A 27,902-nucleotide genomic window follows, 5' to 3' on the forward strand; every position below is an offset into this window, starting at 1 on the left:
CATTTCCCCACATAGTCTAGTGAACTAAAGCCATAACTACCAAGAGGACCAGGCTGTACCTTGATCATCTTTGAATTTCCTTTAATTCTGTGAGAGGAATTTAAATAATTATTAAACTGAAGTTGTTATAACCACAATCCCCAAGTAAGCAGGATGTTACTGATTTTTATCAATTTCTAAAGAGATTGACTTTATATACAGAAATCTGGCTACAACCTAACAAATGAATTATTCTTATGTTCATTAGTTGGCCAATTTAAGTAATTATGAAAAGTTCAACAATACTTTAACTGGCAATGAGAGCCTAGTTATGTAAATTTTGCCACCACAACTTTGGATTTCTTTGTAGTGAGATAAGAAATTTCTAGACTTTTTTATGGGGGGGAAATTGTCAAACTAGTTGAAACTCTGCAATGCCCAACTGAGGAAAAGATCTCTATGTTAAATCAAAGGTATATACTTCACATCAGTAGAAAACAAAATTCCACAGAAGAGAAAAAAAGAAAGCGATGCCAGAATTTAAATGAATCCTGTTGGGGTGCTTGGGTGGCCCAGATCATGATCTCATGGTTCCTGAGTTTGAGCCCTGTATTAGGCTCTGTGCTGACAACTCAGAGCCTGGAGCCTGCTTTGGATTCTGTGTCTCCCTCTCTCTCCACTCCTCCCTCACTCATGCTCTGTATCTGTCTCTCAAAAATAAATGTTAAAAAAAAATTTAGAAAAGAAAAATAAAATGAATCATGTCTACTTCACTAACTGAACACAAGATATTTTACCAAGGGGTATACTATGACTTTGCATCGTGTAGATATAAACTTAACAACATGCATTCATATTTCATCTCTTATGTAATTAAAAAGACTGTAAAATTATATTTTGCATATATGCTCTATTCTTATAACACTATAAAATCATACACTTATAATATTACTATTCAATGTTAGTTACTCAAAGCCATACTGTACTATGGTGATTTAAGAATAATTTTGACCATACACAATTTTTGCATTCCATGCTAACTTTAGAACTTACCCTCCACCCCAAAATATACAACACTACTGTGTATTACACTGTGAACAGTATAAAAAAAATGGACAATTAAGTTGGTGATAAATGTGGTAAACTCAGAAATAGAAAAAAAAACAAAAAACAAAACAAAAAAAACCTTCCAAATGCTTACTTTCTCCATATTCCACTCTCTCTAGATGTAGTCCAAAAAGAAATGACAAAGGATAATGACAAGTAACAAAAAAAAAAGATACAAAATGAGGTTTTTGATCAAAATCTAAAAAATCTTTAAAAAAAATCTAAAAGCTTTTTTTCTACCTGAAGAGACAAGGTATAAAACAGTACAGAAACTTCTACAATGAGGATTAATATATTTACTATTACATATGAACCAATATATTTTGATGCCAAATATTCACTATTAACAGGTTAAAAATCCCCTACAAAGTTACACTAAAAAGTACCAAAAATTTGTAGCTATTTCAGGAATAGAATAGTTACAGTGAGTTCTTCTCCTCCTACTGTTATAACTGTGTGACTTTCAATTGAGATTTGCTAAGCCAAACATCATTTTAAGTCAGTGGCCCATGTATACTCCAAAGAATCATACAGTCCTATTCTAACTGCTAAAATGGAATCTGGATTATGAGAATTTTTTAACTTAGCAAGGTAGAAAACTTAATAAAAAATAGCATCTCAGGTTATCTACATGAACTGCAAAGAAGCAAATTGAATTTTCTTATTGAAAAGGGCCCATCCTAATACTTAAATTTCTTGTGGCAATATGAAATTCTTTCACTTACCAGAAAGACCTGGTTGGCACTTTCACTGAGAGTTGAGTCATCTGGGCTGTCAACAGGTGTCTGACGTGTAAACTTTGAATCAAACTGACTCACATCCTCCTCAGATTGCTTTATGAAAAAACAAAATGATTAGAAAATGATGAATGTCTGTATTATATATATCAATCAAATGCATTACTTGCATTAGACAAGACTCTAGATAGAACTCTTTTCACAGGATTTGACTGTAATAAAATATCAGAATACTCTTAGTAGGCAAAGACTAAAGAATAAATACAGGTGGAAAGTATCAAAGGTCAAATTACATCTTCAAACTTTAGACATATATTAATATAGATTATAGTACACCTTTACCATTCTTTATCATTCTTATAAAAAGTCTGTCAGATCACCTGGGTGGCTCACTCAGTTGTGTCCAACTCTTTTTACTTTTTTTTTTTAGCTTTTTTTTAAGTTTACTTATTTGGGGGGGGGGGGGGGGGAGAGAGAAAGAGAGAGAATTCCAAGCAGGCTCTGCACTGTCAGTGTGGAGCCCATCGCGCGGCTCAAGTGAGATCATGACCTGAGCCAAAATCAAGAGTTAGACGCTTAACGGACTGAGCCACTCAGGCACCCCAAGCATCTTTGTTTTTTAAGTGTTTATTTATTTGCTTCTGAGAGAGAGAGAGGCAGAGAGAGAAAGGGAAACAGAAGATCTGAAGTGGGCTCCCTGCCGACAGCAAAGAGTCCAATGCGGGGCTTGAACTCATGAACTGTGAGATCATGACCCAAGCTGAAGTTGGACGCTTAACCAACTGAGCCATCCAGGCACCACCCCCCACCCACACCCCAAGCATCTGACTCTCAATTTCCACTCAGGTCATGACCTCACAGTTGAGGGATCAAGCCTTGCTTTGGGCTCTGGGTTGGGCATGGAACATGCTTGGGATTCTCTTTCCCTCTCCCTCTGCTCCTCCCACATGTGCTCTCTCACATTCCCACCCCCTCCAAAAAAATCTGAATGTCAATCTTCCCCACTTACAAAGCTTCAGTGTGCCTAGTCCATTGGCTAAATTCCTTGTTAGATATAATTTGCTCAGTTGGCCACTGCAGGTTTATAATAAACCTGAGAAACTACTGAAGCAGAGATTTAACACAAAACACATTTGTAAATGCTCTAAAGTTTCTTTCTATAGCTTATTTCATCCCTTGAGACTGCTCAGGGAGAAATAACAACATTCTACTCTGTTTGAGTACATTTTCTTGTGAAAAATGTCACCCAAATCTTTTTTTTTTTAAATGAAATTTATTGTCAAATTGGTTTCCATACAACACCCAGTGCTCATCCCAACAGGTGCCCTCCTCAATACCCATCACCCACCCACCCCGCCCTCCCACCCCCCATTAACCCTCAGTTTGTTCTCAGTTTTTAGGAGTCTCTTATGTTTTGGCTCCCTCCCTCTCTAACCATTATTTTTCCTTCCCCTCTCCCATGGTCTTTTCTGTTAAGTTTCTCAGGATGCACATAGGAGTGAAAACATATGGAATCTGTCCTTCTCTGAATGACTTATTTCACTTAGCATCACACTCTCCAGTTCCATCCATGTTGCTACAAAAGGCCATATTTCATTCTTTCTCACTGCCAAGTAGTATTCCATTGTGTATATAAACCACAATTTCTTTATCCATTCGTCGGTTGATGGACATTTAGACTCTTTCCATAATTTAGCTATTGTTGAAAGTGCTGCTATAAACATTGGGGTACAAGTGCCCCTATGCATCAGTACTCCTGTATCCCTTGGGTAAATTCCTAGTAGTGCTACTGCTGGGTAATAGGGTAGGTCTATTTTTAATTTTCTGAGGAACCTCCACACTGTTTTCCAGAGCGGCTGCACCAGTTTGCATTCCCACCAACAGTACAAGAGGGCTCCCATTTCTCCACATCCTCGCCAGCATCTATAGTCTCCTGTTTTGTTCATTTTAGCCACTCTGACTGGCGTGAGGTGATATCTGAGTGTGGTTTTGATTTGTATTTCCCTGATGAGGAGCGACAATGAGCATCTTTTCATGTGCCTGTTGGCCATCTGGATGTCTTCTTTAGAGAAGTGTTTATTCATGGTTTCTGCCCATTTCTTCACTGGATTATTTGTTTTTTGGGTGTGGAGTTTGGTGAGCTCTTTATAGATTTTGGATACTAGCCCTTTGTCCGATATGTCATTTGCAAATATCTTTTCCCATTCTGTTGGTTGTCTTTTAGTTTGGATGATTGTTTCCATTGCTGTGCAGAAGCTTTTTATCTTCATGAGGTCCCAATAGTTCATTTTTGCTTTTAATTCCCTTGCCTTTGGGGATGTGTCAAGTAAGAAATTGCTGCGGCTGAGGTCAGAGAGGTTTTTCCCTGCTTTCTCCTCTAGGGTTTTGATGGTTTCCTGTCTCACATTCAGGCCCTTTATCCATTTTGAGTTTGTTTTTTGTGAATGGCGTAAGAAAGTGGTCTAGTTTCATCCTTCTGCATGTTGCTGTCCAATTCTCCCAGCACCATTTGTTAGAGACTGTCTTTTTTCCATCGGATATTCTTTCCTGCTTTGTCAAAGATTAGTTGGCCATACTTTTGTGGGTCTAGTTCTGGGGTTTCTATTCTATTCCATTGGTCTATGTTCTATTTTTGTGTCAATACCATGCTGTCTTGATGATTACAGCTATGTAGTAGAGGCTAAAGTCTGAGATTGTGATGCCTCCTGCTTTGGTCTTCTTCAAAATTACTTTGGCTATTCGGGGCCTTTTGTGGTTCCATACAAATTTTAGGATTGCTTGTTCTAGCTTCGAGAAGAATGCTGGTGCAATTTTGATTGGGATTGCATTGAATGTGTAGATAGCTTTGGGTACTATTGACAAAAATGTCACCTAAATCTAACTACATGTGTTTCCTTAATTCTTTCTCTCTGGTACAACAGACTTTGTGGTCATGTCAAAAGAGCTTAGGAACCAATATGAAGAAGCACCCAGTATCCAAAGATGGTAAAAGATGAGCATCACTAAAGATTAGTGCAATGGATTGAAACACAAATAAAAGTCATGAATTCATAATTATACTTAAAAAAAATTATACAATTCATTGGTCAATTGGGAAGATGTTATGGAACTAATTTATTATTTTGAAAACTGGGAAAGAAACATTTATCCTGCCTTTCCTGTAGGAAATGTAAGAGTTTCTCTTTATGGATAAATTCAGTAATGAAGAATGAATAATAGTATTAAAATAAAACAATTTTGCAAACCCCTAATGAAATCTTGAAGCTAGGCTAGAGGTTCTCAATCTCCGCACTACTGACATCTTGGGCTTCATAATTCTTGTTGTAGAGGCCTGTCCTGTGTAATACAGGATGTCTGGAGCATCTCTGGCCTCTATCCACTGCATTCCAGTAGTATCCCCTCCCCAAATTGTGACAACTTGTCTCCAAACCTTGGCAAATTGAACTTAGCTGAGAATTACTGATGTAGGCAATGATCAATGACCACTAACATTACTAAAAAAAAAAAAAAAAAATACAAATGACCAAAACATACAACATCAAAAGTTTAATCAGAATCAGATTAAGCATCTAAATCTAACTACTAGGTTTTGGAAATACAGGGAACAGATGAATATGGTCAATGACACTATGGGGTTAAAAATCAACAAAATCAAAATGTAAGGAACCCTACAGGACAAATAACCCAGTTTCTTCAGTAAGTCCTCAGGAGAGGAATTGAGCGGGAGTGGGTATTATCTACAGATGGAAAAAGAACTAAGAGACACCATAACCAAACTGTACATAGACCTTGATTGAATCATCACTGAAACAAACCAATGGGGAGCAAAACAAAGCAAAAGAAACTGGGGAACTTGTCAGCTTTTTAGTTGTAATGATAGCATAGCAGTTATATTTACATTTAAATAAGATGACCTGACAAGCTGGACAATTGGTACATGAGGGTACATATCCTTACAATTGTATATGTGAAAATTTTAAAGCAAATTAACCTGTGCTCCAGGACCAAATTATCATCATCATTATCCTCCTCCTCCTCCACCTTCATTTCAAGAAATATAAACTATGTTTTCTCACATTCTGAGGTGGGAGAAAGACAAGAACACACTAACCCATTTACTCATAAACATATTGTAATGATCTGAGTTGTGTCCCCCTCAACATTCATATGTTGAAGTTCTAACCCCCAGGACCTCCGAATGGAACCTTGTTTGGAATGAGAGTCAGTGAAGATGAAATTAGTTAAGATGAGGCCATTCTGGAGCAGGGAAGATCCTAATTCAGTATGAGTGGTATCCTGATAAAAAGGGAAAATCTGGACACAGATCTGCATAAAAGGAAAATGCAAACATAAAAGCAGGGATCAGGTGATATGCCTACAAGCCAAGGATCCCCAAAGATTGTTATTAGCAAACCACCAAAAGCCAGGAGAGTGGCAGAATGGAAGAGAAGTTTCTCAGAGCCTTCAGAAGAAACCAAGCCTGTCAACATCTTAACCTTTGACATCTAGTCTCCAGAGCTGGAATACAATAAACTTCTGCTTTAAGCCACCTAGCCTGTGGTACTTTGTTACAGCAACCCTAGCAAACTAATACACATATATGCTGTATTTTTAAGAAAAAATTTCCAGAAAATTCAATTCAAAATAAGGGTGAATCAGAGGGTAACCACACTTACCTTGATGACTATTTTGTTATGTATATAAATGTTAAATCATTATGCTACATACCTGAAACTTATATAATATTATACATCAACTAAACTTCAATTAGAAATAAAAAATAAAATAGGGGCGCCTGGCTGGCTCAGTTGGAAGAGCATGAGACTCTTGGATCTCAGGATTGTGAGGTCAACTCCCATGTGGGATGCAGAGATTACTTAAATAAATAAAACTTTTGTGGTGCCTGGGTGGCTCAGTCCGTTAAGCATCTGACTCTTGATTTCAGCTTAGGTCATGATCTCACGGTTCGTAGGATGGAGCCGTGCACTGGACTCTGCACTGACAGCAGGGAGCCTGCTTGGCCCTCTCTCTCTGCCCCTCCCCTCCTCATGTTCTTTCTCTCTCTCAAAACAAATAAACATTTATAAGCAAATAAATAAAACATTAAAATTTTTTTAAATTTTATTTTAAAATAAAATAGGGTAGATCTAAGCAAAAAAAAAAAAAAAAATGCAAAAAAGTTTCAACTACTAGGGGCACCTGGGTGGCTCAGTCTGTTGGGCAACCAACTTTGGCTCAGGTCATGATCTCGTGGTTTGTGGGTTCGAGCCCCGCGCTGGGCTCTGCACTGACAGCTCAGAGCCTGGAGCCTGCCTCGAATTCTATGTCTCCCTCTCTCTCTGCCCCTCCCCCACTCATGCTCTGTCTCCCTTCCTTCAAAAATAAATAAACATTGGGGCGCCTGGGTGGCTCAGTCGGTTGGGCGGCCGTCTTCGGCTCAGGTCATGATCTCACGGTCCGTGAGTTCAAGCCCCGCGTCGGGCTCTGAGCTGACAGCTCGGAGCCCGGAGCCTGCTTCAGATTCTGTGTCTCCCTCTCTCTCTGCCCCTCCCCCGCTCATGCTCTGTCTCTCTCTGTCTCAAAAATAAATAAACATTAAAAAATACTTTAAAAAAATAAATAAATAAATAAATAAATAAACATTAAAAAAAAATTTTTAAATGTTCCAACTACTTGAAATATTTAATTGTCTTTAGCAACCAACCTAAAAATAGTTAATATAGGGGTATCTGGGTGGCTCAGGTGGTTTAACATACAACTTTGCCGCTGGTCATGACCTCAGAGTTTGTGGGTTTGAGCCCCACATCAGGCTTTGCATTGACAGCGCAGAGCTTGCTTGGGACTCTGTCTTCCGCTTTCTCTGCCCCTCCCCCATTTATACTTTCTCTTTCTCTCTCAAAAATAAACATTAAAAAAAAGTTAATCATCTTACACTCATCAATTGCTACTGGTAGTAAGTCCTTGAAAAGACTGCATAGAATAAAGATTCTGAAGAGAAGTCAAAGTTTTCCAAATTGTTAGTATAAACAAAATGTTTCTGAATGCTCTGAGATTTTCTTATTCTAAAAAAGCACGAGGTCTTTCAAATAATATGCTTTCGTGTATACATACCAACAGAGGTTTAAAAGGGGGTTCCACCTTCCTAGCCAGCAGTTCTTCCCAATTAATATGCCTGAAGAATGGATGAGCCTAGAAAAAGGGAGCAGAAAGAAAAATCAAGGGAAACAGACTTCACTGGATTGACAAAGTAACTGCCTATTTGAAGTTATACCAATCACAAAATAAGCTGTAAACAACTACATACAAGCTTCACAAATACAAAAAATTAGCACTATCTTCCACTCAAACCACCAAACAGATCAATCCCTACTTGAACTTCTCCAGCATCCCCAGGACCAGCTCCAAGACGAGAAGCAGCATTTCTTTTCAGCAGCTTTAGGGAGGAGGAAAAAAATTGATGAACCTTAGTCAAATTGATTAGTTTTCATTTATAAAATTTGCTTGTCTATACTGCTAATCTATTTTGAGAAAATATGACTTATTAATTACTACTAAATACTGTTTAGGAATAAAAAATAAAAATCTTTAAACAAATTTGTACTTTACCTGCAAAAACTGTAGGCTTTCTTTTTTTAATATATGTGTATGATTCCTTATTCAAAACGTATATTCAATTATATCCATTTAAATCCCAGTAGTTGTGGCTTATTGTTTGGTGTCCTACCTTTTTAAGCAGATCTCTGGCTTCTTGTGTGAGGTAGGGAGGCAAATTGAGTTTACATTTGAGGATTTTGTCAATTGTTTTCTTTCTATTCTCCCCAGTGAACGGGGGCTAGGAGCAGAAGAGAGTGAGAAAAATCAGCATATAAAAAAAATAAAATCATCGATTTCCTGAATTAGTCAGTTATGCATAGACACCAGAAATATATGCTGTGATATGGGCTGACTGCTAAAGATCTGTAGTTTTTAAGCAATGGGACAGAAGAAACAGCAACATCCTAGAAGAAACTGGGTTTCCACTATTAACTTTGTGTGGTAATATGTGAGCCATGTGCTTATATTCTTTACTTTCTCTATTTACAAAATAAGGGCAGTACCTATTTTATACCTGTTTCACAGGACTGCCGTGGCAGATCATTTAAACAAAAATGTTTTTAAAAGTACAGGGGAAGTACTACTAATAAAGCATTATTATCATGATTTTTTTTAATTTTTTTTTTTTTACTCCATCAGTAACACTTTTAGAAAGCACAGAAAAGGTCTCTTCCTATAATGATTTATAACTACCCAGCACAGACCAGAATACATGCAGCTTTTAACTGTGCACCTACTGCTCCAGTCAGCATGTCATACATTAATGCTCCCAAACTCCACCAATCCACAGCACGATTGTGGCCACTTCTCATCAAGATTTCAGGGGCCCTACAATGAGAAAAATAATACTCCTAAAAAATTCACCCATTTGCATGTCGTCTGAATTAGAATTTTTAAAACAATATACAGAGCCAATTGTTGCTATCGAAAATATAGCACACTGTTATTACGTAGTCAGGTAAAAGTCAGCTATTACCCCCAAACCAGTTATATTTCTTTCAACATGCAGCTCACATGTATTCTATTGTTCCACAAAATGTGTGTGTGACTGTTCCATCATGAATAGATTCCTTGCATAGTCCAAAGTCTGTTAGTTTCACATGACCTACAATGAAAGATCATAGCATGGTTATTCTGAGAATTCTAAGTATGTACAGTGTTTTAATGTATCATACAAGACAATAATCTACAATAATGTAGATTATTAATTATTAACTTTTTCTGCCTTAAATATTTTTTTGAAGATACAAAGAACTAGCAAGGTGCCATCCATAAAATGAGATGCTAACTCCCTACAAGGCTAGTGTAATCATCTTTTGCCAAAGATATAATCTACCTAGCAAAGGAAAAATAGAGAAAAAACTGAAACAGCTTGTCCAAGGCTCCAGCTTCACCCACACCTAGAATTCTCTACCATCCTGAGAAAGTAAACGCTGGAAAAATTCTCCAAAATCTGGCTTAAGTATACAATCCCTAATAAAGATATGCTGTACCTTTTAAACAGAGGTGTTAACATGTACTTCAAATACGTAACTTTTACCACAGTGAACTGTGACTTGAGAGTTTTTAAAATGGTCTCAGAAAGTCACTGTAACAAGTTAGCTTATTCTGCCAATACTGCCAGTTCAGAAAAAAAAATGAAATTGCTACATGGCATGGGACTGTCATCTCTTGCCCAGAAAGTAAAAAACTGACTACCTTACACAAAGAACATTTCAGTTCAAGTTTAGCTTTACTGAACTGTTATTAGATATCCCATGGTTCAACAATCCCAGGGACCCTACTATTCCAGGGTTGTTTCAGAAAAAAGAAAAGGCAATGGCCTACTGATTCAAATGTAAATGTGTACTTCACTCTGACACAGAAGAAATATGACCTTTATTTTCACAGAACTACCTGACACTGACACACTCAAGTTTATGGATCAAAGAAGTTAACTAGTCACTTCCCTATTCTATCCTTTGCCTTAGAATTCAGAATCAGAATCCAAGTTTGGGGGGATGAAAGCAGAACTGGGAGGGAGGGAGGGAAATACATAGATTCCCATGATATACTTGGTTAAGTACAGCATTTCTCCTTAAAAAAAAAAAAAAAAAAGGAAAGAAAGAAGAAAAACACAGTTTGAAATGGATTTATACTAGTGTCAGTTGTCCACACACCATTTCCTGTCCAAGAATTTAAAACTCTTAACTACCTCGTGTATCATTTTGTAGACCTTGAAGGATAAGCTGTTGCTACCAGCACCCCAACAGCCTGGTTGGTTAATTGAACTGCAAAGTCTACATAGCCCATATTACTCTTGCATAAATCGAACAGTCTGTAGCAGCATGCAGTTGTAATCAAGACTCAGTCTGCTCTACCTATAGCTGTACAGAATATTAGCCTTTCTAAATTTTTTTTTAATGTTTTTATTTATTTTTGCGACAGAGAGAGACAGAGCATGAGCAGGGGAGGGGCAGAGAGAGAGGGAGACACAGAATCGGAAGCAGGCTCCAGGCTCTGAGCTGTCAGCACAGAGCCCAATGCGGGGCTCGAACCCACAGACTGTGAGATCATGACCTGAGCTGAAGTCAAACGCTTAACCGACTGAGCCACCCAGGCGCCCCAAGCCTTTCTGATTTTTATGTTTGTTGTTACAAAGAGCAAGAATAAACCGATGCCTACAATAAACATTTTCTTTCCAAGGCTGTATCAAATATTTTTGTTTCATTCTAATCCTTTTTTTTTATAGCATCAAGAAAATTTATCATAAAAAGTACTGATTCTAATATTTATGTATTTTTATCCTTAAGGAAAATCCAATTTATAGAGTTAAGATTTACTTTCCAATTTAAGGAACAAACCAAAATTAGAGTTGGACTGGCTTTTGATATATAAAGACTTCAAAAGAATTATAAGCTATACAGAGCAAGGATTAAACTGAAAGGGTTGAGTGGCCAATTATCCTTAACTCCCTTTAATCTCATCAATTACAAATACCTAAATACCTAAATTTCAGCGAGTATTATGATGCCATAAATTCTGAGGGAGGAATGTATAATAATAGATAACGTGACTATGGGGCTTTGAAAAATGACCATGACCTGTGAGGGAGGATTGTAAGATGATTATTTACTATAGAATTGTTTACGGTTTATCTCCACCTTGGTGATTTAGCATGATATTCTCCGGCTTCAGGTCTCTGTAGATGATCCCCTTTTGATGTAAATGCCCCAAAGCCATGGAGATTTCTGCCAAGTAAAAGCTGGAAACAAAAGTGATTTAATAAAATTAAAAAGAGTAATATACTCAAAGCAGTTTATGTATGGAGCAAAATTCCTTGAAAGAAATAGACATGCACCAAAGACCAAATTAGTGGGGATGGGGGTGGGGATGGGGGAAAGAGATGGCATAGGATGCTGCCAAAAGGCATGATGACATTTATGTTTCACTTATTTAGTGAAACTATGTTTAATTTCATCATTAGAACATACTGCTAAAATTGCAAAGAAGTCCAGAATATGCCAAACTGTCACTGGTTTTTGTTCTGTTTGTGTGGCAATTAGGCCAATAGTCATTCAGATCAAAGCAATTTTCTCCCACCCACCCCCAATTTTAAAATCCCACAGGACATAGGAACTTTGTTATTCTTAGAGATTAAGTCTTAGTTTCAAAAGATACCTTATAAATAACCTGACCCTTAGAAGCCCGCTCATCCCTTAACACAGCTGCTATTTATATACAGTTCATGCCCACAGTATCTGCCCTCCCTCTTGCCAGCCAGCCCACAACTATAAACTGTGTGACACTCAAATTTATCTACCTCAAAAGAATAAAGGGCTGAGTCAACCCTGTCTGGATTCGAAAAGCACAAGGCACTGCAATACTGGCTGCATAACAATGTTGCAATCCTGCAGATTACTCCAGGATGGAGAGGGTGTGTCCTAGAGGACTGAGGCAGTTTCACAGCCAGCAGGACCACAAACACAGCCTCCAACATGGCTCAGAGAGCCTCCTCCAAAAAAGGGCACTTCATCCCTAAGGCTCTTAAATGCAGCTTCTGTGTTAGAAAAGGCCTGAAATTAAACAATGGAATGCAGTTTGGTAATTAAGGTAGAAAAAACATTTAAGTGTTTTCTATTCAATTAATGTGTAGGATAAACTGATTTATTGTTACCCAATACTGTCCTCTCACAAAAGGATGTGTATATTTTTAATTTGAAGCAGATGCCATCTTAAGAAATATAAGGGTAGATCCCATCCTGGCCATAGAATCAATCCACAGATGATGTGTGCCGGTTTATCACCTCCCTAAGACTGCACCTTGGGAACTGGAAAGTCTAAAAAAAAAGAGGAGATGATTTCTGATACTTTCCATTGTTCCACACATAAAGTTTCACCGGAAAACCACACTCACCCACAGCCAAGGCAGGCAGCTTACCAATTCAAGGAAAGAAAGCCCCAGTGAGAATGGTTCTGTTAAGGACTGGCGTGAAGAGCGTTCCACCCAAGGCCTGGGGGCAAAGGAATGACGTGACCTCCAAAAGCTGCCCAGTCCCATAGATACTTCTCCCCCTTGAAGTTCTGAGTGACTGACTGGCTCCAGAACAATTTATTGAATCATTTGGCTGCCCACAGTGAGAACAGGGCTTTACTTCTAATTATGTGAATCATTACCTGAATCCATGCAACCACAAAGATTTCACTTACCAGGCTGTGTCTTCCATAAATATTCCTTCTCTTTCTAACTGCATAAATAATTCTCCTCCTGTAAGGAAAAGGAAAAGACATTAGAAATAGAACAATCTTCATTTCCAACCTATTTCTAATGAGGGCTGTACTTTCCTTTTAACCACAATTAAAAGACATCAGCTCCTTAAAAATAAAAAACAGATCCTAAAAACTATAGGTTTAAAACTAAGTCCTCAGGATTCTATTTTTAGCAGTGTTCTTATTTTTATGTGAAATATATAAGTTTTGGAATTCTAGGTTTTACATCTATAAACTTCAAAATAGTTGTAGATTCCAGACCTGAGGTTAAAAGAAATCTTGGTTAAAGCTTCTCTAACAGTTTACCCTAAGCAGAAAAATGTCAGTATATAATTGAGCCACCCTTACAAATTAAAATTAGTAAATGCCCTTATTCCATATTTTCAGAACTCTTAATCTAGAGGAATCTGGCAGCAGCTTTCTTAAAAGCATGGCACTATTCTGAATATTAAAATAAATAATGATAATAAAGAATTATATCCCACTGAATAACCTTAGAATCCATGAGTCCACAATGATGTAAATCAAAGAAGAGATCAATAAATTTTTAAAATGGGAGAGAAGGGAAAGTTCTTCATTACAGTAAAATGCCAAATAATAAATGAATGAGGCATGATGGAATAAGAAAAATCAGTTGGCAATCATCATAGTTAAGTGTTTCAAGCAAGAATCAATGAATGCTAAAACTGTATGTGAAAGTTCGATGAGAGACGAGATATTTAAATAATCCCGAAGTATCTCAAGATACTTATTCATTACAAAGGGAAAATTTCACCAGGGAAAAAACTGGTAGACGCCACCTCATACATGTGATCAAAGTTAACATCAACAGTAATGGGACAAAGATATTAATATCATGTACCTCCTGATCTGACAGAGAAGGACACAGTGTCACTTCGATGGTCCTCCCAAAAATGCATGACCTGAACCTAATCTTGAGGAAACATCAGATAAGCCCAAATTGATGTGCTCTACAAAATAACTGCCCTATACGCTTCAAAAATGCTAAGGTCAAGAAAGACAAAGAAAGAATGAAGAACTGTTACAGATTAAAGGAAACTGAGAGATATTACTGTATCAACGTTAATTTCCTATTTTTGATCCTTTTAGTAGAGTTAAGTAAGATACTGCATTGATTTCAGAAAATATACACTGAAGTATTTAGGGGCAATGGGAAATCATGTCTGCAACACTCTCTTGAGCGGTCCAGAAAAAAAATATATATACAAATACATGTGTGTGTATATACGTATACACACACACACACACACACATATATATATATACACACACATGCATATGTATATATACACATAAAGAGAGAGAAAAAGAAGGATGAAACAAAACTGGTAAAATGTTTGGGACATCTAGGTGAAGGATGTATGAGAAGTCTTTGTACTATTTCTGCAACTTTTCTGTGTAAATCTGAAATTATGTCAAAATAAAGTTACCAAAAAATGAAAAAAATGGCAACAGTCACATAAAAGTGAAATTCTGCAGCTTTCTGTTCCATGTTATAGACCATTGTGAAATCTGTTATTCAGAAAACTCACATGTGCTTGCTGGAAATAGATACTTGTGATCTAGAAATGATAAAGAAGCAACAAGTTTCTAGGAGGTGGTAAATCCTAGAAAGTGTGGATGTTTTCCAATGTAAACTTCATAGTCTATCAAAAAAGCTATATTAAACCAAAAAACTATTCTCTTTAAAGATCCAATTCCAAAAATATTCAATAGCTTAAACAATACTCTCAGTAAGTTTTCCACTTCAATTTAGAAAAAATGCTTTGATGATTCATGTAAATTATAGTATATTACCCAAGTGCAGTCAATGTGATGGCTATCAATTAGGGGTTTGTTATTTATGTAATTGATTACAAAGGGATAAGGATTAAGATAAAATTTTACAGATGGGGAAAAAAACTTTAACCTTTAAAGTTTCCTTCACATTTTTCTGCAAAAAGAAACATTGGTCATATCTGAATTCCTTATGTCAATGTATTTGTCAATTTTAAGAATATTTAATCACATTGGGGAAAGCATTTTTCCATTGGAAAATAATTTTGACCCAGTTTCTGGAGCAAATGCAAATAATTACACCAAACTGAGTGTACTGACCGCTGAGATACTCAAGGATGAGGTAGAGTTTTCCACCGGTCTGAAAGGCATAAATTAAATCCACAATGAAGGGATGCTTTACTTCCTCCAGAATATTCCGTTCTGCTTTTGTATGAGCTGTATCTTTAGCATTTCTTACTATCATTGCCTAAAGGAAAAGAGATGATCTATAAGAACATAACAGTAGACATTTTTATAGTATCTGGAAAATCTATTTTGTGCTTTTCTTGCCAATATTAAAACTATTAATCATAGTTCCCACTAAAGACGGAGCTAGGAATAATGGAAGCCATTCACTTCTTATATGTACTGTCTAGACTCTCTGCAGTGAACATGTAAATGAAAACCTAGATACCTTTTTAAAAAATGTAAACAGATCAAGTTTATTCATATATTCACTAACTGTTGAATGTCTACTATGCTCGAGGCTCTGCAATAAGAAAGCAGAACTAACAGAAGTCTCCAGCCTACAGGAGTCCGAAGTCCCAGGGAAGAGAAGTAAGTCAGTGCAGGTAAGCACAAGGTGCTATGGGAGAATGGAGAACTGCATCTGACCTGGCAAGAAGTGTTCCTGGAGGGGGCAATACTTAAGGTGTATAGTGAAAAATAATTAAAATGAAATGTAGAGGGTAAAAAAAGGCATTTCCAGTGCAAAAGAGGCTTGACAGGACATGTCTAAGGAATCTATAAGTAGCTCAGTATGGTAAGAAGTGGCTAGAAATTAGGCTGGATATCTGGGTGGAGACCAGGAAATATAAGGCCTAGGCATCTAGACAAAAGCATCTGAATCTTAGAAGCACAGGAGAAATGTTAAGGTTAGACAAATGAAAAACCCTTGGCTTTAAGACGGACAGTTTTAGTAGCAGTGTGGAATTTTAGGGAAGAAATGAGAGCAATCAGGAGGCTAGTACAGTAAATTAAGCAAAGTAAGACCTTAGGTAGAGTTTTATTGTAACTAAGGAAATGAAGTTGAGAAAAAAATAAAAGATAAAGATGCATCATCAGCACTTGCTGACTAACTAGGTATGAGAAGAAATGATGATACCATGGTTTCTGCATAAGTAACAGGATAGATGATGGTTATCATTCAATAACAGGGAATGGAAGTCAAGAAAAAAGTATTGGGGAAAATGATGCACTGTTTTAGACATGTTAAGTCTGTTTAGATTATAGGACTAAGTTCTGGTACATGTAACATGAAAAAGTATATACACAGGTTATCAGCTGCAAAGTAGAAGGTTGGAAATAACCGAAATGCCCATGCATAGAATACTGACTACCTAATGTGTAAAAGAATGGGGAATAGCTCTATGAAAGGAAGGTGCAAAAGAGCATAGCATAGCATAACACAGCATAGCAGTATCACAGTAGTATGTTACCTTTTGTGTAAGAAAGGGGATATAAGAATATATATCTGTATCTCCTTGTATCTTTAATAATGAACACAACTAAGATAAGCCAAAAGCTAATGACAAGTAGAAAGGTAAGAAGGGAAATCAGACTTCTCAGTATACCTTCCAAGTAAAACCTCAAAGGTTTTTAGCATTAATTTTTTCTGTACCTAAATCATATATTACTGTGACTATAAAATGGAGGTTTTTGAATTCTGAACCATGTTAATGTTTTATACATTCCAAAAGTAAAATTAAATCGACAAGGATGGGGGAGGGAAATAAAATTGAATAAAACAGAAATACAAAAATGTAACTGAAAATTATAGTGACAATTTTACCACAGGAGAAAAATGATATTTAAATAACTTTACGCTGCAGTCTTAATGATGTATATGTAAGCATAACAAAAACTGCAAAGAAATCTTAAACCACACTTAGTAGGTTTGTAGCTGCTGGTAGTATTGGCATTATATTTCTCAAACTATTATGCGTGTATTGTACAACTGAGCGAACGAGTATATTTATTGATGTTGCTACCAAGCTTTTCACTGTGGAAAAACAGAGATACAAATATGGATTGAGAGAAGAAAAGCCCTATGGAACTGGACTGGAATTAGGGATATCAATTTGAAGCCATGATTTAAAAACAAAAACTTCCTTGCTCTATCCACTAAAAGAGTGGATACCTTAGTAGTAAGGAGCATAGCTGGCACCTAGATCTTGTTTTCTCCACCAAAAGAAACCAGGGTTCCTTAGAGAAAAAGATCATTCTAAACCAGGGTCAGGGAAAGTGCAAGGTAAATCTGGAGCACTCTATTATACCAGGAAGTACTAAAAAACTGACAAGGATATGTCAAAAGGACATAGAACCCATCTTAACAGAGAGCTCTCTAGCAAAATTTGAGACAATTTGAGAACCAAAATGAATAATGAGATGGTAAAACACTGAAAATAAAAAGTCCATATTGACTCTTAAAAATTAAATTTAAAAAAGTATATAAGGGGCGCTAAGGAATCTACTCCTGAAATCACTGTTGCACTATATGCTAATTTGGGTGTAAATTTAAAAAAATAAAAAACAAAATTAAAAAAAAATTTTTTAAGTATGAAAAACTCTTTATAGAAGAATGACAATATAGAAACAAAATAATAAAAATAGAAAAGTCTCCATTTTGTAATCACCCTAGTAATATTTGATTTGGATAAGAAACAAAGGATAATAAAAACCACTAGATAAAAGATTATTAGGATGGGGTGCCTGGCTGGCTTGGTTGGTGGAGCATGCAGCTCTTGGTCATGAGTTCGAGTCCCATGTTGGGCATAGAGATTACTTTAAAAAAAAAAAATTATTAGAATAGACTATTCATATCGCTAAATATTAAAAACAGCATTAGAATAAACTACTCATATCCCTAAATACTATACCATAGATGCTTATTAATTTAGGGGTGCCTGGGTGGCTCAATCGATTAAGTGTCCAACTTCAGCTCAAGTCACGATCTCATGGTTCGTGGGTTTGAGCCCCGCGTTGGGCTCTGTGCTGACAGCCCAGAGCCTAGAGCCTGCTTCGGATTCTGTGTGTGTCTCTCTCTCCACCCTTCCCCTACTTGAGCTCTGTCTCTCTCTCTCTCTCTCAAAAATAAAAAAACATTAAAAAAAATTTTTTTTAGTAAATAATTTCAAAGGGAAGAGGGTACCTGTACTATGGCAAGCCTGTCAGACACTACCTTAACCAAGTGATCAAACTCAGTTTCACCAAATAACAGAATAGAATGACATAATGTACTTCCTGAGCCCACGCACTGAGGACATAATACTCCTACAAAAATATTTAACCTAAGTTTAAAATGTACATGTTTTCGGGGGCGCCTGGGTGGCTCAGTCGGTTGAGCGGCCGACTTCAGCTCAGGTCATGATCTTGCGGTCCGTGAGTTCAAGCCCCACGTCGGGCTCTGTGCTGACAGCTCAGAGCCTGGAGCCTGTTTCAGATTCTGTGTCTCCCTCTCTCTGACCCTCCCCTGTTCATGCTCTGTCTCTCCCTGTCTCAAAAATAAATAAAAACGTTAAAAAAAAAAAAAAATTTAAAATGTACATGTTTTCATAAGTAAACAAGGAAATATATCCAAATTAAGGGATACTGTGTAAAACAACTGACCTGAGCTCTTACATATGAAAACGCCCTACTCTTAAGAGATACAGGGGCACCTGTGTGGCTTAGTCAGTAAAACATCTGACTCTTAATTTTGGCTCAGTTCCCATGGTTCATGAGATAGAGTTCCACATCAGGCTGACAGCACGAAGCCTGCTTGGGATTCTCTCTCTCTCTCTCTCTCTCTCTCTCTCTCTCTGCCCCCCCCTCACACTCCCTCTCTCTCAAAATAAACTTAAAAACCAAAGAGAGAGAGATTAAAGAAAATAAAGGTGAAACACCATGATGGCTAGAATTAACTTTCAAACTGTACAGCAAAAAAATAAAAAATTTGAATATACATAAATACACATATACATGGAAGGGATGAAGAAAGTGGGGGTAGACAAAATATGGCAAACTTAATTGGTGTTCACTGTACTATTCTAGCAACTCTTTGGAAAGTTTGAAAAATTTTAAAGATACATTATTTCTTAACTGCTCAGGAGGTTTGAGGTTTTTTTTTAAGTTTATTTATTTTGATAGCAAGAGAGATGGGGGGGGGGGGTGGGGAGGGGAGGAGCAGTGAGGCAGAGAGAGAGAATCCTGCCAACAGGCTCTGCACTGACAGAGGCTCGAACTCATGAACCATGAGATCATGACCTGAGCCAAAACCAAGAGTCGGATGCTTAACTGACTGAGCCACCCCAGGCCTCCCAGTTTGAATTTTTTAAATAAGAAATTTTGAGAAAGTCTGAGAAGCAAAAGACTAAGAGATAAGATGAAAAATTAGTAAAGTAGAATCACAGAAGTCAAGGAAAGAGAGTTTCAAAATGCTGTGGTCAATAGCTTCAATACAACAGAAAGCTAAATTAAAGATGAATTAAATAAATAAAGACCACTAGATTCAGCCATTAGGAGATTAGTGGTGACTTAGGGAACAAGACTTTCACTGAAATAGTAGAGTCATTAAGTCAAAGCATAGTAAGTAAAAACAAACAAACAAACAAACAAAAAACAATAAAACATGACTTCTCAAGAAATTCAGGTATGAAAGGCGAAGAGGGTGGAAGCTATAGGGAGACTTTGTATGATCGAAGGATTTGTTTTACTAAACATGGCAAAGACATAAATATATTTAAACAAAGAAAGAAGATAGGATAGAGGATGGAAAGAGAGAAAGAAGTGACAAAGACCCCATACAGGCAAAAAGGGATGAGATCCAAAACATAAAGAATGGGCTTAACCTTGCAAAGAAGGAAGAATACATTTCCCACTAACACTGGAAAGAAGGAAGTAAAGACAGGTGAAAATGCAGATTAATATGGTATTAGGGGTAGGGATCAGAACAGGAAGTAAAAGGAAATCACATGTGACAGCCTCAAATAAAAAGAGAGGCAGTCTATTAAAAAGTTGTAGAGAATGGAAGAAGTTGTCTAAGGACATGTAAAAAATAGTTGGTGAGTACTGAGGGTCCAAATAGGTTGGGGACTATGAATTTGTTTCAGCAGCAACCTACAAGTTTGTGTGATTTTTGCCAGCAATGTTCCAGCAGCTGACATACAGGAATAAAAGAGCATTAACAACTAAATTGATTAAGATTAGGACTTTCCTAAACATAAGGTCAATGGGGCTAGCAAGTGACTGAAATGGCAGATCATGCTGATTAGGCGGGATTCAAAAATAAAGTGAAATAAGAAGGGGCTTAAGAACTTCAGGAAAAAAACAAAAACGTCAAAGGACTAAAAGGTTTAGGGTCAAAGACCATGCATTGTGGGAATAAAGAAGAAAGTTACTGTTCTATTATAACCCAATACTTCAGAGATGAAGAATACAGTCATGGAGACTGGTAAAGTGGAATGGAGGTGAAACCTGATGGAGTTAAGATCAAGGAATTAGAAGGCCAAGCTATGGATTACTTACTTAATACAAGGAGAATGAAGACATCCAGGATGACAAGGCTTAGGAGTGAATAAAAAAATGATAAAAGGTGAGAGAGGCTCCAACCTCAAAGTAGAAAGGATTTTGACCACAGTATAGAAGAGAAATGGTAACAATAAGCTTATCAGTTTTTCCCTTGAATTATATAGTAAGCAGAGTGATAGGCAGAGACTACATCTGCCTCAAACACTAAATCCTAGTTTCTAGCATAATGCCTGGCACACTGCTGGTTTTCAATTGATTCAATAAAAAGAAAGAATGGAAGAAATATGACCAATCTGTGAACCACAAGCCTTTAACCAAAGGGTCTAAAATTTACAGCGTGGTCTGAACTAATGCCATAGGCAATAGTATTTTGCTTCCAGGATACATTTTTGTTGCTACTGGTAAGAAAGGGAAATAGTCTTTTCCTCAACATTCCACCATGAGAAAATATCCAAATGGTACCATTCCTGTAAAAAAATCCCAAGATAATTGATAAATTCAGACAGACTGTCCAAATGCACACCTCATTTAAGATAAAAGACACCTGGTTCTATTTTGATTTCATCTTCGAGGAGGGAAAGAGAGATGTTCTTACCACATACTGAGTTCAAGAGCATTAGTATGCTCTGCTTCCAGGATAATAAAGTCAGAATAAAGAAACTCAAAGGCAGCATACAGTCATCTTAGCTAGTCAGGAATCAAAATTATGGACTTAATCCTAGCAACCTCTTTCATTATTTACCCTGTGAGCTTATTTTCAGGGGCAACAAGGGGGAAAAAAATGAGACAATATCTGATTCTATAGCCAGGCTTAGGGAAAGAAAAACCCTGAGAGTAGGAAGGAGTGCTAAGCAAAAGGAGAGGCAAACAAGTTAGGTTTAGAAGCCTGGGCTCAAAAAGGAGGTCCAACATTTAGCAATAATTAAATCTATGGATTTCCCAATACATTGCACCCATCCACCATCAGTAGAAAAAAACAATATCCTCTTCTTTTCATTAAAGATACCCATGCCAGAAACATACTTCACTCAAGACAGAATTAGGACTAATTACGGTCAGCCCTGATTATAAAATATATCAAAAGGAATAAATTAACCTAAGAATCTTGACCAGTACTTCTTTCAACATTCCGAGAATAAGCATTACTACAACATCTCCAATTCTATACCTAACAGGTTTTGCAGATCAATAATTAATCTAAAATGTTTCCAATGGGAAAGCCAGACAGTACATTAATTCTGACTTATTGATACAGAAACTGATGTTCAGAATATCTAAATTGCTGGAGCGCCTGGGTGCCTCAGTCAGTTAAGCATCCAACTCTTGATTTCGGTTCAGGTCACAATCTCACAGTTTGTGGGATCGAGCCCCAATGACAGCACAGAGCCTGCTTGGGATTCTCTTTCTCCCCAGAGAGAGAGGGATTCTCTCCTCTCTGTCCCTGCCCCACTCACACACGTATGCACACGGCTTCTCTCAAAATAAATAAAACATAAAAAAAAAAAGAGTATCTAAATTGGTTCTTTAAGACAATCAGTGGGGAAGGGGGGTGGAGCACCTGGGTGGCTTAGTCGGTTAAGGGTCAGACGTCAGCTCAGGTCATGATCTCACTCACTGCTGGTGAGTTTGAGCCCCGAGTTGGGCTCTGTGCTGACAGCTCAGAGCCTGGAGCCTGCTTCAGATTCTGTCTCCGTCTCTCTCTGTCCCTCCCCCGATCTCTCTCTCTCTCTCTCTCTCCCAAATATAAACATTTTAAAAAAAGAAAGAAAGAAAGAAAGAAAGAAAGAAAGAAAGAAAGAAAAAAGACAATCACCAGAAGCACCTGGCTGGCTCAGTTGGAAGAGTATGGGACTCTTGATCTTGGGGTCATGAATGCAAGCCCCATGTTATATAGAGATTATTTAAATAAACAAACAAACTTATAAAAAAAAAAAAAGACAATCACCAATAAAGTTGTGATCATAACATTTGTTCCTCACCTTGTAAAGTAATAAGTCATGCATACCGCTTAAGTAAAAATCAGGAAGAAGATAAAGGTCAAAGTATTACAAACGCTGTAATTTTTGTTAAGTCATTTTGACTGTCTTTTAATAGTTTTCTACTAAGACTTGTTTTAAGTCAGTGTGATCTTTTCAGAAATCAGTCCCAAACAAAAAGAACAAGAAACCAAACACACATAATCCTTTTTCAATAAAACTAGGAAATGCACCTAACTCCACACCTCAAAAGGTGAAAACAGAGCAGGATAAAGCAATAATGACTTAGTAGAGTAGGGTATTATCAAGCCTAAATGCCTGCACAAAGAAATAACTCAAAAGAAGTTGATTCCATCTATGTAACACTAACAGGTTCAAAAATCAGAGACAAAAATAAAAAGCAAGAAGGAAAAAAAAAAAAAATCATTAGAAACTACAGAAGATGGAGGACCAAAAACAGGTAGATTGCTACCACTTGGAAACGTGTACTCTCCAGAAAAAGTGAAGGATCAGAGTGAAGTGCTAAAGTAAAAACTTGACTTCAGTGAAAGTTTGCATGCTGACAAGGTAAGATCTCCATCTCTTCTCTCTCATCCAGCTCCAGGATGCTTTTTCAGGCAAAAGAATAGAGGATCTGTCTCAGTACCAACTGACCTACAAACAAATATTTAGAGGTTCTCAGTCAGTTGCCAGCCAACTACACGACTATCCTACACAGATGGAACTTCTGATCAGCTTCTCAGAGTTCTATTCTTAAATATGAACCATCAGTGAAGAACACCAGACATCTAAAGAAGGCCTTTGATATGGAAGAAAAAGACTAAATCAAACTGAAAGAAAACAGAAACTTAGAAAAGAGATACAATGCATAGAACAAAAGAACATTTCAAAGAATTATCATTAATACTTTCAGAGGAATAAGAAAAAATACTCTGTTCATTAAAAAAGGATGCTATAAAAAGAAAAAACAGAGCTATGGGGAACCACAAACATGATAGCTTAAAAAAAAATCAGTAAAAGGATTAGAAAATAAATTTCTAGAAAAATCTCAGAAAGTAAACAAAAAGACAAAGAAATGGAAAAGATAAGAAAGACAGATGACGAGTTGAGGAGTTCCAACATCCAACTAACTATAAATCCAAGAAAATGGCAGAGGGGTAAATTATCAGAGACCATACAAGAAAATCCCTTAGGGCTAAAGGATTCAACTTTTAAGATTGAAAGAATAAAAATAAATAAAATAAGAAGGATCAAAAGCAAGATAATACATCACTGTAAAAAATTTAGAACAACAGAAATCAAAAGAAAATCTTAGATATCTTTAAGGAAAAATAGACCTCTACAGGAATAATGGGAATCAGTATGGCAAGGGACTCCTCAATAGTAACACTCAAGGCTAGATGAAAATAAAGCAAAATCCTGGATGAAAATGATTTTCAACTTCAAAACCACACCCAATCAAACAACTGTAAGGGTATAAAGAGGGAAAATTTCAAATATGCAATATTTCCCCAAAATTGTACCTTCATGCACCCTTTCTCAGGAAGCCACTAGTAGATGGTCACCAAAGGAGGGAACAACGGCATAAACTAAGAAAAAGGAAGATATGGGATCCAGGAAACAAAGAATCCAACACTGACAGTGCCAAGGGGATTCCAAGGATTTGATCAAAGTCCAGTAACAGCAGCTATGCCTAGAGAGCTACCAATATAGGCAGGAACAGGGGAACAGAAGATTCTGATGGGATATCTACAGGGAAATAAATGGAACTGACAGACTACCTAATAAGTGGGACCATAGAACACTGGCTCGAACAGAGTTGTTGGAAGGTATAGAAGACAACAGTAGACCCAGAAAAAATGAAGCAAAATAAGAGAATGGGAAGAAGAAGTGAATGAGAGTAGAGTGGAAGTCAATACACAATTCTAAAACTGAAGTGATAGCAGAATATGCTTATTACTTAGAAATATGGAGACCAGAACAAAGAGCCAAGAGAGTTACCTCAGAGGAAAATTAAAAGAGCTCTCCTTTCCACCCTCACCAAGCAGAAATAAAACAGGAATAACAATAATGAAACATATCTTATATTCTACGAGGACTTATTTTGTTAGAATTACATTTTCTTGACTAAGAATTTTAGGCCAAAATGTGGGTTTTATAGCAATTAAGAATAAAGTTGGTGGGGGAAGGGGGGAAACTCCTGCCTGGCTCAGTTGATGGAGCACGCAACTCTTGATCTCAGGGTCATGGAGTTCAACACCCACATTGGCTGTGGAGCATACTTTAAATTAAAAAAAAAAAAAAAAAAAAAGAGAGAGAGACAACAAAGATGGGGGTAGGGGAGAGAGGAGGGAAGGAATCACCTTTTTAAGCACCTTCATGGCAAATATTTTCCCAGTATTTGCTCCTGTAACTTTCCGTACTTGGAAAACCTGGATAAAAAATACAAGTGTTTCTGTGTTATTATAAGCTAAACTATGCTAGCCACACTCCCTTAATTCCTATTTATAGGAAACAAACAATACAATAGTTTATATTCTTATAAAAATTAGTAACACAAACACACAAAAATGAGTTGAAAGAACAGATTGTATTAAAGATTTAGTAGTGAAATTTCCTCCACAACATGGGGCCATCCTATTTGGTCTGCTGACATCTGGTGGCAAAGCTGGTCCGTGACCATCCAATGATGAGCACTCTATATAACTTCATACATAAAATCCAAGTTTGCAGAAGCATAATACCAAAATTAAAAATTATAAAATACCTTATAAATTTCTTCCAGGAATGTCTCTGTCCTTGCTTCACATAAAACTTTAATAATAGTTGACAGGAATTACCATTTACCTATTCCTTAACTATATAGCTATATAAAACATCATCATGCAATACCTGAAATGATATGAGACTCTAAGTGCATGTGTTGCACATTCAAGATAATTAGAACACATTAGAATGTGTCCTTAAGCCTAAGAATAAACTACAAATGTCACGCTATGAAAAAATTAACCTACACAACAGCATAAATAGTTCTTAAACTTAATCCTAACGACTAAAATGGTATCCAAATTCTATCTTTTGATAGAGAATACCTAGGTATAAATTTTCTTGAGCAGAACATGCAAAGGTTAAGGTCATTTATTAGAAAGCCTTGAGAAGAACTATGAAACTAAGAAGTTCTCTTCATTTTTATTCTCCCTTCTTATATTCTTCAGCTTCCCAAACTATTGCTCCAAATACTGCAAGTCAAAGAACACCAATTCAGATTTAGGTCTCAGTAACAGATAACAATTTAATGTGCCATGCCTGTTGAAAGGAGTGGTTTTTAAGAGGATACTTATAGGGGATACCATTTAACCAAAGGAAGGAAGGAATCTTCTAATAATAGACTTTGCCTGGCATAATTGCCTATTTATTTATGCAACAAATATCAACTGAATGCCTGTTATGTGTCAGTCTTTTATGTGTATGGTGGTAGGAAGAGAACTTCTTTACATCCCTCAAATAAAACCATGTGAAGTGATCATACCCTCTGCTGACAGCTAGCAAACAAAGATTGAAGAGGACTACTGAACCAGGGCGTAACAATTAATCTACCAAAGACAGACAACAGCTCATTTCAAAAATACTTCCTACCTTTCCATAGCCCCCTTTACCAAGTACCCGAAGTAGCTCGAAACATTCTGGTCTGATTTTTTCTGGCCCTCTGTTCACGCTAGTTTCCGATATTTCAAATTTCTCACAATGTTCCATGCCACTGGGGAGAAGAGCAAAATCAAAAGTAAATTCTCAACAAGTTAAATTGTCTTTAATATACTGTAATTGTAATCCAAAGAAGTAAAAAGGAGAATGCATATAACAGCAAATTTACTACCTGTGCTCTGTAAACTAATGATTCAGTGACATAGTAGGTCAAGATTACGATGGATTGATAACTGTAAATCTATTTGTTTACAGAACGTGCTATTATTTATTTTTGTAAGCATTAAGCACCCTCAAACTAAGATAAATTAGAACAAGTTTATTATATTGACAAAGGAAAAAAGTCTTCTGGTTATTCTTATTTAGTTCATTCAAAATGTCCATGAGATTTAGGTATTATTCAACTTTATTTGGAAACTTCAGAAAATCTGGGAACTTTCTAAAAGTACCCAATTAGCTCAAGTCTCTTTGCTACAGAAAAATTCTTGCTAATAAAATGTATCCATGCATCTTTCCATACCTACTATTAGCTTGATTTAAAGACTCCAACACTGGCATTTATTTTGTCACTTAAATGCTTTTTACATGAGTGATCTCAGTCTCCCTCCAACCTATGGTTTTCACTTAAGGGTGGGTACAGAGCAGATTAATCTGTTCTGTATTAACCATAGTCACCTAAAAGAACTTGCCTAAAATCACTTCTGAGATTACACAAATCACTTTATAAATGATGTATTACAAGCAAAATAAGAGCATTTGACTTTGGAAGACACTTCTAAAAATTTGGTTTTTTAGTAAGAAAAAAAATCTCTATTGAACTAATAATAATTCCTAACCCACTCAGACTCATATTCAGTATACTGTAAGTTGGAATGAATACCTTTTCCTCAAAATCTATATATGATCTCAAAACACTAGATGTGTTACTATATTGGTGCTAAACTCAATAAACCAAGTGCACGTGTGTGTGTGTGTGTGTGTGTGTGTGTGTGTGTATGACTAGATAATTAAGAACAGGTTATTGCAATCACAGGATGGTTACAAACCAGAGCTGATAAAATCTACTTGTAAGAAAGGCAGCACAAGAAAATCTTTTCACATAAACTTACAGTTCATATGGTCCAACTCCCCCATGGTCCATGCTTTCATTTAACTGACCCTGAAAAATATGTTAAAGTTTTAAAAATAAATTATCTCATAAACATAAAATCAAAATACTTAACGCTTCGGGGGTGCCTGGGTGGCTCAGTCAGTTGAGTGTCTGACTTCAGCTCAGGTCATGATCTCACAGCTTATGGGTTCGAACCCCATGCAGGTGTCTGTGCTGACAGCTTAGAGCCTGGAGCCTGCTTCGGATTCTGTGTCTCTGTCTCTCTGCCCCTCCCTGCTCACACTCTATCTCTCTCTCTCACACACAAAATATAAATAAACATTAAAAAAAATTAAAAAAAAAAAACGCTTCACCCTACTACTAAAGAAGAATGAATGAAAT

The 27,902-nt window shown here is 36.7% G+C and overlaps 1 protein-coding gene across 4 annotated transcripts in view; it reads right to left on the bottom strand.

Annotated features, from left to right (window-relative positions):
• The window catches only part of RPS6KB1 (ribosomal protein S6 kinase B1), a 42,037-nt gene that overhangs the window by 5,146 nt on the left and 8,989 nt on the right, over positions 1-27,902 (bottom strand). For 3 of the 4 annotated variants that reach the window (XM_060646563.3, XM_060646565.3, XM_060646566.3), the window contains exons 2-13: positions 27,520-27,569; positions 26,345-26,465; positions 25,072-25,140; positions 15,285-15,432; positions 13,107-13,164; positions 11,561-11,661; positions 9,432-9,522; positions 9,155-9,245; positions 8,548-8,655; positions 8,194-8,256; positions 7,935-8,012; positions 1,812-1,919 (exon numbers count right to left, since the gene is read on the bottom strand). In XM_060646563.3, the coding sequence (XP_060502546.2) occupies positions 1,812-1,919; positions 7,935-8,012; positions 8,194-8,256; positions 8,548-8,655; positions 9,155-9,245; positions 9,432-9,522; positions 11,561-11,661; positions 13,107-13,164; positions 15,285-15,432; positions 25,072-25,140; positions 26,345-26,465; positions 27,520-27,569 (1,086 nt within the window). The remainder of the gene's footprint in view (positions 1-1,811; positions 1,920-7,934; positions 8,013-8,193; positions 8,257-8,547; positions 8,656-9,154; positions 9,246-9,431; positions 9,523-11,560; positions 11,662-13,106; positions 13,165-15,284; positions 15,433-25,071; positions 25,141-26,344; positions 26,466-27,519; positions 27,570-27,902) is intronic. The other variant, XM_060646564.3, reaches the window with a different exon arrangement.

The sequence above is a fragment of the Panthera onca genome, chromosome E1 (genome assembly GCF_046562875.1).
Source record: "Panthera onca isolate mPanOnc1 chromosome E1, mPanOnc1 haplotype 2, whole genome shotgun sequence".
NCBI lineage: Eukaryota > Metazoa > Chordata > Mammalia > Carnivora > Felidae > Panthera > Panthera onca.